This window comes from Hermetia illucens, chromosome 5 (genome assembly GCF_905115235.1).
Source record: "Hermetia illucens chromosome 5, iHerIll2.2.curated.20191125, whole genome shotgun sequence".
NCBI classification, from domain to species: domain Eukaryota; kingdom Metazoa; phylum Arthropoda; class Insecta; order Diptera; family Stratiomyidae; genus Hermetia; species Hermetia illucens.
In genome coordinates, this window is record NC_051853.1 from 9,344,387 (window position 1) to 9,361,287 (window position 16,901).

A 16,901-nucleotide genomic window follows, 5' to 3' on the forward strand; every position below is an offset into this window, starting at 1 on the left:
GGCTGCGATATCGGCGCGAGGAATTATCGGCCCTTACTTTTTTGAAGACGAAAGGGGGCGTGCAGTTATAGTGAATTCAGAGCGTTATGTGGAGATCTTAGACAACTTCTTGGTACCTGAACTGCAAAACTTTTCTGGTTATAACCAAAGAACATGATTCCAACAGGACGGAGCAACTTCACAAACGTCCAATATGTCTCTGCCACGTGTTCGTGACATTTTCTCAGGCAAATTGATCTCCCGGAGAGGTGACATAAGTTGGCCTCCACGCAGTCCAGATTTAATCCCTATGGATTTTTTTCCTATGGGGTTATCTTAAATCTAAAGTTTACGCCAATAAATTAACTTCACTGGCGCATTTGAAAGAAAATATCCGTCACGAAATGGCAGTCATCCCTGAGTCCACCTGCCGAGACGTCATAAGTAATTTTACTGTTCGATTAAATGAGTGCCGGGAACGCGAGGGTCTACATTTAGACGATATTATTTTTAAGAAATAAATCCCCGAAAAGTGTATTTTAACAATTAATAAACATTTTTTCTATATACGGCTTACTTTTTGTTAATCGATCCACTAAATATAAAATTTCTTTTGAGACACCTTGTATTACAATTCTTTGGAAATAAAACTCCTTTTTTTTTATTTTACACACAAATGCTTTGGTTATTGCTGTATTTCTTTTTCTTTTGTCACAAAGATACCATTTACAATATATTTTAAGTCAATGAATATTTAATCATAAATACAATTGAACTTGCTCTACAACTACTCTTATTATAAATCTAAAATACAATAAAACTAAAATGAAAAAATCTTCTGCTTTGTATTCATCAACTCCCTTATAAACTCTAATTTAGGATCTGCGTAAAATATATATCTTTAAGTTAAGTCTTTAATAAATTAAACAAATGAACTTCACTTTCAACAGAAACTTAAAAATAATAATAATAATTAAAAATAAAAAAAGATTTAAAATAACAGTTCGTTGTTCTAAACTCGTTTATAAATGTTTTGTCTTTTGTTTTATCAAAGTAAATCACAATAAGAAATCAACTAAAAGTATTAAGATTCTACAAAAATATTTAAAAAATCTGATTTCAACTAAGTAGTATTCATGTAAGGTTTCTAGTATGTAAGCAGTAGCTATCGAGGATCAGCAACTAACTACAGAATAAGCCACACTTCGGTATTAAAGGCCTGCGCATGTACAATGTTTAATTCAATGTCAAAATTGATTCGCTTTTATTTTTCTTATTTATTTATTTGTTCTTAGAAGGTAAGTAACTTATTTGACGTATTTATACCCAGATTTACTAAGAATAGGGCGCCCCTAAACAATGTTTTAGTGGTTTTTTTTGGGGACCAAATTCCCGAAATTTATATCCTTAAAACTCTGCCTCTTTTCGATGCTTTTTCAAATGCACGTTCTACACGTTAAGTAACTACTCGTATATGTCAATCATATTGGAAAATTATGTTACTGATATATAGGTATGTCCTCTTTAAATAGGCGTAAATGCTAACTACAACTAATTTTGATTTTCAAGTTTAAAAATGGTCAAGGTTGCCTTCCCATAGAGTTCAATCGCTTAGAGTCTATAAGTTACAATTTATCGTCGTAAATTGCTTATACAACTACAAAAATGTTGCTACTAGGAATGTTCAAGGATAAACACCAACAGGAAAATGAACCGTCAAATTGGAGTTTGAAAAAGCCTGGCGAATTCCATCTAGGCCCAATGAATCGAAAATTTAAATGTCAAAATAAAATCTAGTATCTGCGGAAACCACAAAAAATCTTTTCCAGATATGAAAAATAAGAAAACAAATAAAAGATACTTTTTTTGGTAGATTGAAATTGGTCGCTTCAATGACGCGAAGGTACCTTGAAGTCAAGCCTCGTTTAAGTGTAGTTTTTTTCTGGACGATTCAAATAGGGGTTGAGCAAATTATTACTTCAGGATGCGACCAGTCAGGGTGCAGTATCCAAAAACATATAAACCATAAAACTAAAAATAGATAAATTTCCCATCGCATTCACCCCAACAGATTAAAAGTCGTTGGTATTCTCATGAATGCTCGGAATATAATGATGATATCGAAACACCAGTGGACGACTCCAAAAACTACTTGAATATGATATGAAACAATAAAAGTTGATAAGGATTAAATCTAACATGACATTGCGGTGCAGATATTGTTGATATATTAATTGCGAATAATTCTTGAGATGGCTCTAAACACTACTTCACTACGATTAAAATTTGAATAATGTGTGGGTTAGTATCGATTTGTTTGTTTACGAGAACGCAAAGGTACGACAGATACGCAGCAAGACCTCAGATCTCTTGTGGATCTTGGGAGGCTCTGCAGGCGATGCAGGCATATTCCCACAATAACACAGGTTTCATCTTTTTGTTAGGCTTCTGTTTTCAAATATAGTTGACTAGAGAGAAGGTATCAATTTACAAAACATTCAGGAGTGGTACATCCAGATTTGTTTATTTGTCGACTCCGAGCAATTTGGCAGCTTCGTCTGGTGACGATAAGAGTTTGTTGAGAATTCCCTGGCCAGTGATTCCTAACAGGTCACTAATCAGATCTGAGTTCTCGTCATTGCCAATTCCGCTGGCACCGGAACCGTCTTTGTCCGCTCTCTTCCCTTGAGAATGTTGAGCAATATTTTCTTTGTGGTCACCACTCAGGGCACTGTTTCGCCAAGCCTCGGCCCGACTCAGTGCTTCGCGGATCTTTTGACTAAGCAAAGGATTCTTATGGAACACTGTAGTGGGTTGTTCATCTTCAGACATGTCCGAGCCACTGTTGATTTGACTGGATTGATGGTTGCTGTGCCCGTTGCTGTGCTTCTTCATATGGCGTAGCATGCTATGCTTCAAAGTGAACTTCCGCAGGCAGACTTCACACTGAAAAGGACGCTCTCCAGAATGAGTTCGCATATGACGGCGGAGATCCTCCGTTGACCAAAACCGGCGCATGCAAAAGGCACACATTACTTTCCTGTTGGCGTAGTCGGGATATTTGCCCCGGCCTTCCCCCACCCGTTCATCATCCTCCGTTGAGTGGATTTGGTTGTAGTCCGCTTCGGCGTCTATAGCTCCTTTTGCCAGCAGCAGTGCAAACTCCTGTGAGTGATTCACTTTTATGTGTTCCAAACATTGGCTTCGTTCAGCGAAGGAGCTGTCGCAAAGATGGCATTTGAATGGCAAATCCGAGGATGTCATCAGTGGCTCCATCGACTTCACATTGGGGACTGTCAAATTTAAGCCACTTGTCGCCAACTGAAGAGATTTGTGCTGTTCCTCTGACGGTTCTTCAACCCTTGGAATGGGAACTGGTTCAGGGATGTCCTCGATAGGCACGTAAAGTGACACGGCTGATTCAATATTTCCGTGTTTCCGTAACAAATGACGATCACAATTGCTCTTTGTAGTGAATAAAAGCGGACAATGTGAACATTTGAAAGGTTTCTGTCCAGTATGTGTCAGGATATGTCGCCTTAAAGAACTCGTCCAAGGAAATGTTCTTTGGCAATAATTACAAGAGACTCTGTTCGGTGCCAGACTATAAGCTGACTTGCGTTTGCCATCGCGACCGGTATTTCCTTGGGGTTCCTCGTTTCCCGAATTGTTGCTTTCAGATGTGCTTCCAGATGCTACTAGTCCTTCCTCATCACTTTGTTCCATGTGATTGGCCATGTCGGTTGGACGAAAGTAATTATTGAAGGATGTCAAGGAGTTGGTAGCATTGTCAACTAGCTTGGAAATGGGCACCAGATCGGACGAATCATCTTTGAAGGACGAGTTAGCCACCTTCTTGAGGTACTTTCCCACGGATTCGGCTTGAGCCAACATATTGTTCGAAGCGTTCAGGTGAGCCTCATTGAGTTCACCGTCATCTTCCATTGCGGAATCATTGGAAACTGCTTGAGATGAAGTTTTCATTGCTTGTTCAAGAATGTTATCAGCGACTTTTCTTGCAGCTGAGGTTGATGTGTTCGAGGAGAGATCTTCAGGCTTGGACTCTTCATAAATGTCATCGTCTTCGTCATCTTCCTCGGCTTCGTCATTCCCTTCGTTTCCTTCGTCAATGATCAGCTTTGGGTCATCATCCTCTAGGCCATTTCCTACCACCGAATTCTGGTGGACGTTATTGTTAATTAAGTTCAAGTGATTGCTGTCGGAATTTTTGTTTTGGGTTAAAGCTTGTTGAAGGATGTCAGTGTCCTTGCGAGCTTTCAACTGTTGCGCCAAAATAGCGTATTTCACTTGATCCGATATGGCAGTGAAATGATTGGTTGGCAAACCAGGAGTTTGGGGCGAAACAGATGTCGAGGATATTTGTGACATAGCTGATCCACTTCGGCGCATTATATGATGTCCTGCACGTTGGCGTTGAGCCCAGAACTGAGGATGTTGCTGTTTAACGTGACGTTCCATGTTCGAGCGAAGAGTAAAACGGGCTGCACAGTGTTCACATGTAAAAGGTCTTTCGGTTCGATAACGACGTTGTTTCTGTTTTGGCATTAACACTCCATTCTTTATGACCATTTTAACCGGACCAGTGTTCTGGATCTGCGGCATCATATTCGCTGGAGGCTGGCTACTACCTAGGCTGTGACGGGGAATGTTCAGTTGTTGTGGTACCGTCGGATGAAGCTGAATTGCAGCCGGAGAATTTTGCAGTGGATTTTCCAGAGATTTAAGCGGAGAATGCGGTGTAGCATTGGATTGAACACGCATTCCTGCCGGTTCTGGGGTTCCTTCAGTGGCACCCGGAAACATGGGGTTCAGCAGCATAGGCGGAAATTTATTGAGATCGCCGAAGTTATTTGGAAGAAATGAATTCGGGAACAGGAAGGGCGGTATTGAAGGAAACATAAGATTGCGACAGAGCTGAGAAAGTTGAAGATAGTGGGCAGGATCGATTTGTGGAATGGAATCCTTGAAGAATTGCTGTTGAGCCAGAAGCCATTGATGGTTTTTTTCTAGCGCTGACAAATCTGTAGGTTTCGGCTCAGGTTTCTCAACTAGCTTTGGTTCTTCCACTTTAGTCTTCTTGCTTAGATCTAAAACGTCCATGCTCAGGTCGATCGGTCGAGTGCAGTCAGTGGATGTTGCACTGCTGTCTAGGTCACTCTCCTTCTCTTCAGTCGGTCTCATCGTAACGTTTGAGTTGTCCATCAGCTTTTCAAGACTTTTCACTTGGATTTTCATTGGACTGCTCGATTGCAGCATCTCTTTCAGGTGTGAAACTGGCGTTGATCGGTCTTTCGGAGCACTTGATGGCTCGTCGTCATCAAGTTCAGGAGAGGAGAACAGTTGGAGTTTCTTGATGGGATCCTCGCAGCTTGAGTCCTCGGAAGGATGGTAAATTATGGCACGTTTCACTTCTTCTCTTGTGGTCTTTGCATGTCGGTTACGTAAGTGCCGTTCACAATTCGCTTTTGTCGTGAATGCATAATTGCAAACTGCGCATTCATAAGGCCGGTCGCCATTGTGCGTTCTCATGTGTCGGATGAGAGCAGCCTTATCGTGGATGGAATATGGGCACATATTGCATCGATACGGTCCTGCTCCTGCAGCACTCAGATGCACCCGATTGTGTCCTTTCAGAGCTCGTAAATTGGGAAACACTGCAGTGCACAACTTACATGGAAACTCGCCTCGAAGCTTCATTTTCCGGAACTCGGATGTGAAAGCGTCCTGGGCTTCTTCTTCGTCCTTTCCCAGCAGATAATCACTGTTTGGTGGTGTGTTGACAACACTCTCGAAATTCCTCAGGAAACTATTCGATGACGAGGTCACGTTCAAAATCGACTGAATATCAGCTAAATCCTTGGATTCGTTACAATTATAATTCGCAGATTGCGATGTCTTCTCGAGATCAGTTTTTACATTTGTGTCTGATTTCTCAGATGTTCGTGGAGATGACATTGTGCTGGCCAAACTCATGGCAGACTTGTTTCGTAAATCTAAATGAGCAAAAAATTCATCTCGACGGGTTTCCTCCTCTGAACTTTCGCTGGCGGCACGTTTTCTAATCGAGTAGTCCTGCGGGGAATCCCCACAATCTTTGGCATGAATTTCAACGGCACTGGCGCACGGGAAGGCGCGAAAACATTTCAAACATTCAAATTTCTGATTAGTGATTGGGGTGTGGATTGACTGCTCGCACAGGGACTTGGCAATAAGCGGGAATTTCTCGCTGGAGAAGTCAACGAATGTCATGTCTTTGAATCCTTGGGTGATATTTGTCTTTTGTGGGCAACGATGAGCGTTTAAGGACTTATGACTCTTGAAGACCATCTCACATTGTCGACATTTGGCGGGGATGCCGGGGTGTTCGCGATCCATATGCGAACCAAGGGCAAACATATTGGCAAAGTCGTTCCGGTTGCAGAGCGGACAGGAGAGCTTCTGCAAGGACCCGGTGTATTCTAGTTCGGATTCGCTGATGATGTTATTGTTGATGGTCTTCATTCGCCTTTTCACGAGCCCACTATCATCGTCGGTGCTCTTTCGCTTGTAATTGTTGTTGTTGTTGTTATTGTTGTTATTATTGTTGTTGTACTTGTTGTTGTTTGAGCTGCTTGCACTGGAGTCCGTTGAGCAACCGTCGCTTTCATCGCTCTCCCCATCGCCATTTCCACTGCCGCCGCTTGCACTTCCAGGAGGAGCATGGCCCCTATTGCCACCTACACCGCCACCACCGCCGCCTCCGGCTAAGTTAGCGTTCCGCTGCTGTAGATGTTGCTTATGAGTGCGCATATGCCGGTGCATATTTCCATTTGTCGTGAACGTGAGGTGGCAGTACTTGCAATTGAATGGACGCTCGCCCGTATGCACAAGAACATGACGGTCCAATGAGGAGGCTGACGAAAGTACCTGAAACGAACCAAGAATGTACGGAAGCCATTAGTCTATTTATAGATAGATACGAGATACTAGATACAGTGGTTCTAAACCGGTTCATAACCTGGCATGGATGGAGTCAAGCTCTCTCTATTCAGGGAGCCAATATTGAGGGTGCGTGCCTCGACCAGTTGAGAACCATTCGAATTTCTTCATAAGATTGAAACCTGTTGATCTTACCTTCGAGCAGATACGGCACGTAAAATTCTCAGCATCACCAGAGGAGTAGTTATGGCATCGAATGTGATTGGTGAACTCGTGTGGAGTGGCTGAGACTACCTCGCATATTGGACAAATGTATTTAACATCATCGCGTTCAATGGCTCCCGGTGGCTCCGGACTAGAATTCAAATGTTGACTACTCAAATCTACGAAGCCGGACTCGTTCTGGGTTCGATCTGTTTGTGGATTCGATGTGTTGTTAGATACTAAACTATTGTTTATTGCATTTGTCGTCAACAAATTGTTGTTATTGTTATTATAATTATTCGCGTTGATATTAGCGTTGGGCGTACTACTTCGAAATTTCTTCCGAATATTTCCGCCATTCGAGTTGAGGCTGATCCTTGAGTTCCTTCGCTCGTTGCTGGAGAAACTGTTTGGATGGGGTTTGTTGGTTGAAGGACATTCCTCCGTGTCTGATTCGTAGCTATCGGATTCATTGTGTTCCGAATTGCTGGGACTCGAGTCATTGTTTGGGGCTCGATTGATTCTTTGGTTTGGAGTACGCGCCAGATCCATGACTTCCACAGATGATTCAGATGTGATTGAAGCGCGACGATGCTGCTCCATCATTTCAACCACTTGCAATTGTTGCTGATTCATTTTCATAATTTTTGTAATTTTTATTTTTATCGGTGGCACTTCGGTTCGAATTCGATTAGTCATGTGTTATCTGTGAATGATAAAAGAAGAAATTGTAGTTTAGTATGGGTGAGCAGGTGAGTAATAGGAAATAAGATTGATCAAGATTGATACAGTGAGATGAAAGATAATCTTCAGAGAATTTACGCTTTTCATTGAATGGCGGTATGAGTGATAGTATTCAGTGAATGGGAATGAAAGTTTCTTGAAGTTTTTTTACAATTTACACAAATCATAGTCAAAATATGAATTTTTTCAAACAAAAACTAATCAAAGAGTGTTTGATTCGGCTAAATTTTACTTTCCCATAGTAAATGCAGTATTTCAGGAACCATTTGTCCCATTCCCCAGTACCAAATTTTACACTGAACAAGGGTATATGAGCCAAAAATAGAATAATCTGCTACTGGTTTTTAAGGTTTTGTGTAAAACAAAACCTTACCGGTTTCCGGTTTAAATTAGGAGGTTGTTTGTTAGCCGAAGTCTAACTCATCCGAATGGAGGAAGAAGGCTAAATTGTGTAAGAAACTGGCCTTCACGTGCATGAATGAAAATTTTATAAAACAAACTTCAGGGCAGGAATAGGCAACCCCCTCTCACCGCTGCTATGCGAGGTATTTATGGAGAACCTGGAGGATGAACTCGAGAAAGCTGGGGCACTCCCGAGAGTCTGGATCAGGTACGTGAATGACGTATTAGCAATTATCAAAAGGGAAGAAGCAGAAGAGAAACTCAACCAGGCACACAGAAACATCGATTTCACCCTGGACATCGAAAGGAGAGGGGAGATAACGTTTGCCAAACTTAAACATAATCCGGGAAAGAGGGGATTTTGAATTCGACATCTACAGGAAACCGACCCAGATACAACGAACCATCATATACACCTCGAACCACGATTTCCACCGTAAGATGACGGCATACAACTTTATAATTCACAGGATGATCACAACACCGCTCAATGAGGAAAGAAGAAATAAAGAAATGAAACGGATACAACAGGAGCCTCATCAAAAATCTGGTCAAAAAGAAACTACGCAATGCCTCAAGACAGCAACTTTCAACATACTTCCAGGAGGTGAACACAGGACCTAAGCAATGGATAACATTAACCTACTCGGGTCGAATGCAGAACATCAAAAAGCGGCTACATAAATGTGGATCCCGGGTCATCTCGACCAGTAGACAATTCCTACTTAGAACCAGGTTACAACCAATCAAGGACAAAAAAGAGTCTACGGAAAAAAACGGCATTTATAAGATCTCCTGTCCAGATTGCGACAAGATTTACATAGGGCAAACAAAACGACCAGTCCACATCAGGGTGGAATCCGCTAGAAATAAAAATAACCCACACATACGGTCCGCGGTTGCCAGACATATAATAGAGCAGGGACATCATATGTCGTTGGACCACGCTAATATCTTGAAGGAGGTGAACGACTTAAGGAAATTAGATTCCCACGAGAGTCTCCATATCTCAAGAATTCAATTCAAGGGCCCAAAAGGGGGGGGGGGGGGGGGGGGTGATTTTTTTCCACCAAACATTGTCATGCGGGGTATCAAATGAAATGTCTCGGTTCGTACTTTCCGAAGCCGGGCTTAGTTCTGACATTAGTTGGAAAGGTGAGGAGTACGGGGGTCGGAAGTGATCGTTTATTTGACGGACCCATTCTCAGAAATTTCCCAACCCAAAAATCTGAAAAAAAAATCAAGAGGCTGCCACTATACGGTGCTTGGGCTTCGAAATACCGTCTATATCGATATCTGTTCAAATAAAGTTAATAATAGCATATTACTATAATTTTCAGTAATTGACCGCGAACCCCTCTTAAGTTCATCCTAGACTCATGATGCAACAATGTAGACCTCCTCATCCTGCCAAGTTTGGTGGAAATCGCACTATTACTAACAAAGTTATAATAGATAAAAGTGTTCGCTTTTGTGGAAATTTCACTTCGGTCACGCTGCTCCCAGGGCAGAGGTGAGGTAGCATCTGACGATTTGCTTCTGCCCTGGTAAGAAACCGTAAAGCCGTCAACGCCTAATTTTTGGAAAGTTTGGATGCTAAAAAGAGGGGTCCGTGGACCAAAAAAAAGAGGGAGTAAGTTGCTTCCCATTTGGTAGGACTTAGGACCGCACAATTCTCAAAAAAAGATATTTTCAGCTCTGACCAAGCTCTAGTCAATAAGGCGGATTTGCACTCAATATAATTCGTAGTTATGTTGTATTCTACGAATTATATAAAAGAGCACTCAACATCTGCGAGCCGCTTCGGTCACGCTGCTCCCAGGGCGGAGGTGAGGTAGCGTCTGACGATTTGCCTCTGCCCTGGTGAGAAACCGTAAAGCCGTCAACGCCTAATTTTTGGAAAGTTCATAACGTTTCGTGTTTTCTTTTTTTTAACAATTTGGTTATAGTCATCGGAAAGAATCTTTCCTTTCCTACAAAACTTTGGTGATTTTGTTTATATTTTTTTCGGGTAAAAGGTGGAGTATTTAGGGAGCAAAAATCAACATTCTCCACAGCAAATGATTTCGCCTTATTCCATAGAGGTCAAAAAGCTGCTGCAGCCGATGTGACGTCAACGGGGATGATTAAATAGATGATTTGCGTTTGGTGGGTCTGTACGGGTATAGTGCATTAGTAGATGAGAACAAGAAAAAAGTACGGTCAACAAGGTGCTTTACATAGTCCAGCGTAGTTGAAGCAATCCGACTCACAGTCCAGTCATTAAATCTTTCAACCCCCGAATTCTTTCAGTCAAGACCGATTGACAAGAAATTTGGGGTGGGGGTAGATAGTGGCAAAGGAACAAAAGTTATATAGCGCCGATGTGCGCCTCAGAGAAGAGTGTGATTTACCCCCTCTTCCCCCCCAAAAAAAAAGATAGTGAAAAAATACTAAAGAACAAAAATATGTCCTTTTTCTCGCTTAAGTATTAAGACAGCAGTTTTTCACTCTCATATTTGTTTTTTGAGTTATTTTTGAAAATATGGTTCGTTTTTTGGAAAAAATAACCAATAAATTTTCGAATAAATCACATTTTTTTTCGAAACTACGCACTCTATTTGTTGTTTGATCTTGAAGGTGTTATTTTTTTAGACGTTATGAATTTACGTTTGACGAGGCATAACTTTTTCTACATTGTACTAACAAAATGAAAAGATCCATTGCTTTCTTTATTTAATATGCTTTGTTTCTGGTCAATATTCTTGCATTGCATTGCAATCGCCCGAGATTACTACCTTGATTTGACTCGGTTACTCATTAACAGCTGAGTCGACTGGTATCCGACGTCAAATCACGATACAAATCTCACTGCCATCAGTGAGATTTGAACCTCGACCTTCCCTCCGACAGCCTTGTGCTCTAACCACTCAGCTATCCGGACATTGCTTGCTTAGAATGGACCATTTAATCGACTTTTATGTTTATTTCGGAAAAAAATGTCCATACCCTTCCGGGGAGCGGCGCATATCGGCCCTAAATAATTTTTGTTTCTTATGCCACCCTCTGCCCCCACCCTAAATTTGATGTCAATCGGTATTGACTGGAAGAATTCGGTGGTTGCACCCGATTTTCAGCTTTAATGATTGGACGTCAAGAGTACCGACTGTCAACGTCAAACTCTCACGACAATACGAGGCCACATGTTACACCAGTCATCCAAGGCACACATCAAGAAATTGACAAAGAGGTTCTTTTGGATGCACCACATACTCTCCAGATTCAACGGATTTTCATTTTTTCCGGTCATTGTCGAGCCAAATTACACGCGTTACTTTTGACAACGAAGGGGGCCTAAACAAACCCTTTGGCTCCACACCGGACATTTTTTGGCGGAACGAGATCAACAAATTAGCCGAAAGATGTGAGCAGCAATAACGGCGAATATATTATTAATTAATTTATTGTTATAATTATTTTTTGAACCAATAGAACTCTTTGTAAAAAACGCTAAGAGCATATTGACCAACCTAAGGAGTATAAGAGCACCGTTGTTTTGGTGTCAATCTTTTGTACGTAATCGGTGATTGCATGAGGAATTTCGCTGTGGATTGGATTCACTAAAATAATTCAGTTTCGACTTACGAGAATATAATGCGCTAGGCAAACCGCATTCGTATAGAAAGCTCAATAGAAAAACCACGAGGACTCCTGGACTATGAGAGAACTGAGCAGAACATAAATGTAATCCCCAAAGATTCACAGTCGTCTACGGTGCAACAACCAGTATTCGGGCTAGACCTGTCCTTAAAAACTGTCTGGCGTCCTACCCTATCCTATCGGTTCATCTGAGGGATAGTCAAGCGTTTCTTCCTACCGTTTGAAGCCCCTCTGGAAGCCTTCCTCTTTGATATAATCCATTTTCCGTTATGAACCTATTTTAACCATCTCCAGATCGTTAAAACGCTTTCCTTAACTTTTGGAAACAAGGAAAAGCTGAACGAAGCTAGGTTCGCGCATCCTCTTGCAGACGTCTTAGAACCTCCTTCTCGATGGACAATTTCACGAGCAACAAAAAACACAATGATTGTTATCTTCACATTCGACCTAATTTGCTGTTGTTTTTTTTTGGTCAGCGGAAGTTGAGAGTCTTCCACTGGCTTGACGCCTGTTTGATTTCTGGTTCATAACGGTAACATCAACTCATATCACCTTTAATGACTTGGGACAAAAAGTATGGCTCATTTTGGATCTCTTCTTTCAAATCCTGGCTCAAATTCAATAGATTGTATACTTTTTTTTTAAATTTTGGTTGAGAAGACGTTGGACAAACTTAGTTGCAGCACCCCTCATTTGCAACGCCCCAGTTGAAGTCCGTTGGCATGAGCTCCCACTCATGTCTATCTCTTCTGAAATTACGACCTTGAAATGACAAATCTTGTTAAATTTTCTTAAGGTTTTGACCGATTTGAGATGATGAAGATTGCCCAGAAGGGGTACGGTCTTGAAAACTCATCTCACTAAGTTTGAAGTTTCCAAACTTCTGGAAAACTCATGTGTGGCTCATTCTATTCGCTTTGAAAATTTTTTGAAGGATTTGGTAAGCTTCCGTTGCCGATTTTGAAATCAGGAAACAAAATTTCAAATGTGCTCTTTGTTTTTGCAAATTTTCCATAGCAAATTTGCAAACGACCAAACGGTAAGCTACAAACTGATGCCACGTGGAGGTCTCCGCTAGCTTCATCAAGCGCCAGAACTCAGTACTACGTCTACGAAGGGGGCAACACTCTCCCACCGATTACTTTTGACGTAGTGTTCGAAAAATACTAGAATATTGCATACAGAATCGTACCAATTGACACAAGCCTCAATATCGAAAGCAGTAAGGACGACCATTAGATCATCCTTTGTCTCAAAGAGCTTGAAAAAGTGTGCAAACTGGTAGGAGGGCCTATCAAGAATTGTGTTCAAAAACATTCTGAAGAAATTCATCGGGGGCTGTGGACCATGGTTAGGTATATTTTGGAAACACCATAAGTAAGGAGGGAAATGCCTGAGTGCTTCGCCAGACAAAAACTTCAACTTCCATCGTGAGGAGTCCCAATGGTTTGCGTTTTTTTTTAATTTTTTTTATTTATACCATAGACCAAGTGTAGTGCTGATGAGTCAATGAAGAATGAAGGATATAGGCTCTAGGTCCTCCTCTGGATTTGCCCACCGATTAGGAAGTCACTGAAAAATTAAGGAACGAAGAATATTTCGATAGGTTGGTGACCGATCTCAAAGCGTGGCATGACTTCTGTGGGAACGACTCAAAGGAGGGACTACCAATCGGTTTACGTCTGAGAAGAACTGTACACCCTCAAAAAACTAAGATCCGTAGTTGGTTGGCGAAGGGTGCTATATGAAAACTACTTCGTTTATGCCTTAATTCCAGCATTCCTAAACCAAACTCATTTTCACTATTTTGACAGTAAGGCATTTTGGCAGAAAGTTCACAAACATCTCACTGGTCCAATTTGGCATTCAGGTCATACATCATACATAGATTCCCCCTTTCTATGAGTAATAAAAACCGAGAAAAATCAATCACATCATCTCTGGGAACATAAATATCAATCTATAAAGTTTGTGCCCATTTAGTCTCATGATTAAATCGATAAATTTAGTCATATCATCGTGTGATGATTTGCTGAACCATCCAAATGATTAAACAAAAAAAAAAGGCGTTATCTTAAAACTTCACTCGTATACAATTGCAGCAATGATTTACGCTAATAACGTTCCTTTATCAAGACCATGTAGTAATTAGACAGGTGAATATCATCATCAACGTCATCATTGGAAACGGAGCAGAATCAGGAAATAATGTAATAAATATCTAATTGATTCGGTCTCATCTCATGTTTGATATCGTTCAAAAAAAAGATCAAAGCTTATCAACTGATGATTTTGCAAATATGTTTTGTATATGTGTGGAAATTTGATAAGAGCAAAGTAGTCAGCTCCGATTGGAATGGATTTGGTTGTGACGGAAATTACAGGAAAAAGAAGAGTTTTGAAAGGTCAGGGAAGGTGGCCCTTTTAGATTTTTTTACACAATATTTTCTCTTGTGTGATATCGGTTCGTGGTCTGACGAATTTGTAGCCCCCAATCTTCTCGGGAAAACGACCGCACCTTCCAATTTCGTACCCTGCTTGGTTGCCCTGTCCACTGAGTCACCCCATCTGATTTGCGGTTTTCCAGGTGGTCGTTTACCTTCTACCTTGCCTTTGAGTAGGCACCTGGAAATTTTTCTGTCGTCCATAAGCCCTACATGGCCTGCTTATTGGTTTCTTATATTGGGTTGGGGTTTTTTTTCATATTCTTATGACAGATCTCTTTAAAGTTGAATCTATTTGACAATACTGGACCTACTTTAATGATTGAATGCTTGTTATCGTCACATGAGAACACCCCCTTAAGTCTGTATGGTTATATAGGATTCAACTATGGGGCGCTGCCAAACCATCCAATATTTGACTTATTGCAGCAGTCTTATAAAGACTTGGAAACCAAGATAATAGTGGACGAAATTGAGCGTTCCGGCAATAAACATTTAACCAAACTGAAGAGTTATTCCAACGCAATGGGTAAGAGAATTTGGTCTCACTAAAATTGAAGAGGACTTTCGACATCCCGGTTTTGCGCTGAGGTCCACCAGTTCAACATCCATAAAAGCTGTCTGGCGTCCTGGCCTATGCCATCGCTCCATCTCAGGCAGGGTCGATATCCTCTTTTACTACCATAGATAGAAAGAGGTCCATACTAGCACCGATTTGAAAAAAATTGCCCTTATTTTTACGCAATGAAATTAACATTGATTAGGGGGCAGACAAGGTATGTATGTAGCTGACTTAAATATAAATTTTTCTTCAAGTTTATCCTTAAGAATCATCTAGGGTGCAGTTGGTACTATCTTCAATCGGGATTTCACTAAACGCAGATACCTTAGGAAGACCGACCAAGGCATCTACATATATTGTTTTGGTCCGAAAATAGTAGGACTTTTTCCCCCCGGAAGAACGAGTGGATGTCAGGTGATTTATGCGCGCAGTATCGGTAGAGGAGGATATTGGGAACTCAGGGAAAAATTGGCAATCGATTCTTGGTTGTCGAAAGAGCAGGTCGCCTGTACTGTGAACCCCTATCGGAACGCTTCGTCACAGAGAATCATGGAACGTTTACTGCAAGAGCGGTACACGATAACATTTTTTTGGAAAGCTTAGTAAAACAGGGAAAGAGGCTCACGACATGATAGAGGAGGCCTACGGTGATGTTGCCATGGGAGGATCGGGTGTTTTTGAATGGCACAAGCTATTCCGAAAGGATAAAGAAAGGGTAGAAGACGACAACCGTTGCGAACGCCTTTTGACCAGCAAAATCGAAGGAAATGCCTTGCGAGTGAAAAATTTACTAAACAGTAATCGTAGGATGAGTCTCAGAATGATTGCTGATGATTTGAATGTCCCTTAAACCTGAGATCGGGACAAAAAATCTAGCCTTATCAGAAGGAAACCAATCTGACAGTATATTCTTTATCGTGTGAATGAGAACACCGATTTTTTTTTCCACTTGGTGCCACTTTTTTCTATTCCCGAGAATAAAATCGAAGGTCGAGAGAAAACATCACGGCTCGGTGGACTCAGGGACTTGTTAGCATTGAAGAAGGGAAGGGAAGAAGTGGTTCCCGAAATATCGGTATTTGCAAAGCCAATAAATAACACTAGCGAAAAGAAAAAGCAAGTTTTTATTATTTAAAATAGCGGCTGATTGGAAAAGAGTCAGTCATATTCTCAAATGAAGCAAAGTTTAAATGTTTTGGCCCGGATGGCACATTGTGAGTGAGACTAAAAGGCGGTGAGCGATACAGAGTTGGAAAGACTCTCAGCACTAATAAATATTCGCCATATGTGCTGATGTGGGGATACGTCAAAACGGCTTTGGCGGATTTGGGTTGTTAATTTTCTTGAGGTTATCCGTGAGTGCCATAAAATACATTGACATCATTATTGCAGCTCTGGTGCCTACAGCAGAGGAGCCGCGGGAGGACTATGATGATGCCATATTTCGAGGCCCCTTGCAATCGAACCAGGGTTGTAAGAACTTTCCACAAAGCTTTCAAATTTAGCTCTTTTAATGGAAATATTTTTATGTGCTATCGTTTAGGTTCAAAATTACAAGGAAAATTTGGGCTTAAACTTTTTTATTGGTCTGGAAATAGCTCAGATCTCAATCCAATTGAGAGTTTATCAGACATTATTAGCAAACAAAATCAAGAAAAAGAGTCTGTAACTTTAAAAAATTTGCAAGAAACAATTTTGAATTTAGTATAATAAACCAAGACAAAAAGATATAATAGAATTATATGAATCAATGCGCGCCTAGACGTATAGAAGCTGTCATAACAACCAAAAGTGGCGCTACGCCATTTTAACTCTGATTTTATTATAAATCAAATTAAAATTTGAATTTATTTTAGTCATTCCTTCTTCTTTTTCTTCAGCCTTTGTCCCGTTCACAAGCGGGGTCGGCTAAGGTGGATAGCCTTCCTCATTGCTCGACAAATTGCCTTATCCACTCGTTTCAGCGTTTGTATGGTGATCCCTGGGGT

General features: G+C 41.1%; 1 protein-coding gene across 1 annotated transcript in view; it reads right to left on the bottom strand.

Annotated features, from left to right (window-relative positions):
* Positions 1 to 633: 633 nt before the first annotated feature.
* Positions 634 to 16,901, bottom strand: part of LOC119656702 (zinc finger protein 236) — a 99,009-nt gene continuing 82,741 nt past the window's right edge. Inside the window, exons 2-3 of the mRNA XM_038063211.1 lie at positions 7,114 to 7,828; positions 634 to 6,906 (exon numbers count right to left, since the gene is read on the bottom strand). Coding sequence (XP_037919139.1) covers positions 2,503 to 6,906; positions 7,114 to 7,821 — 5,112 coding nt within the window. The 5' untranslated portion in view covers positions 7,822 to 7,828 and the 3' untranslated portion in view covers positions 634 to 2,502. The remainder of the gene's footprint in view (positions 6,907 to 7,113; positions 7,829 to 16,901) is intronic.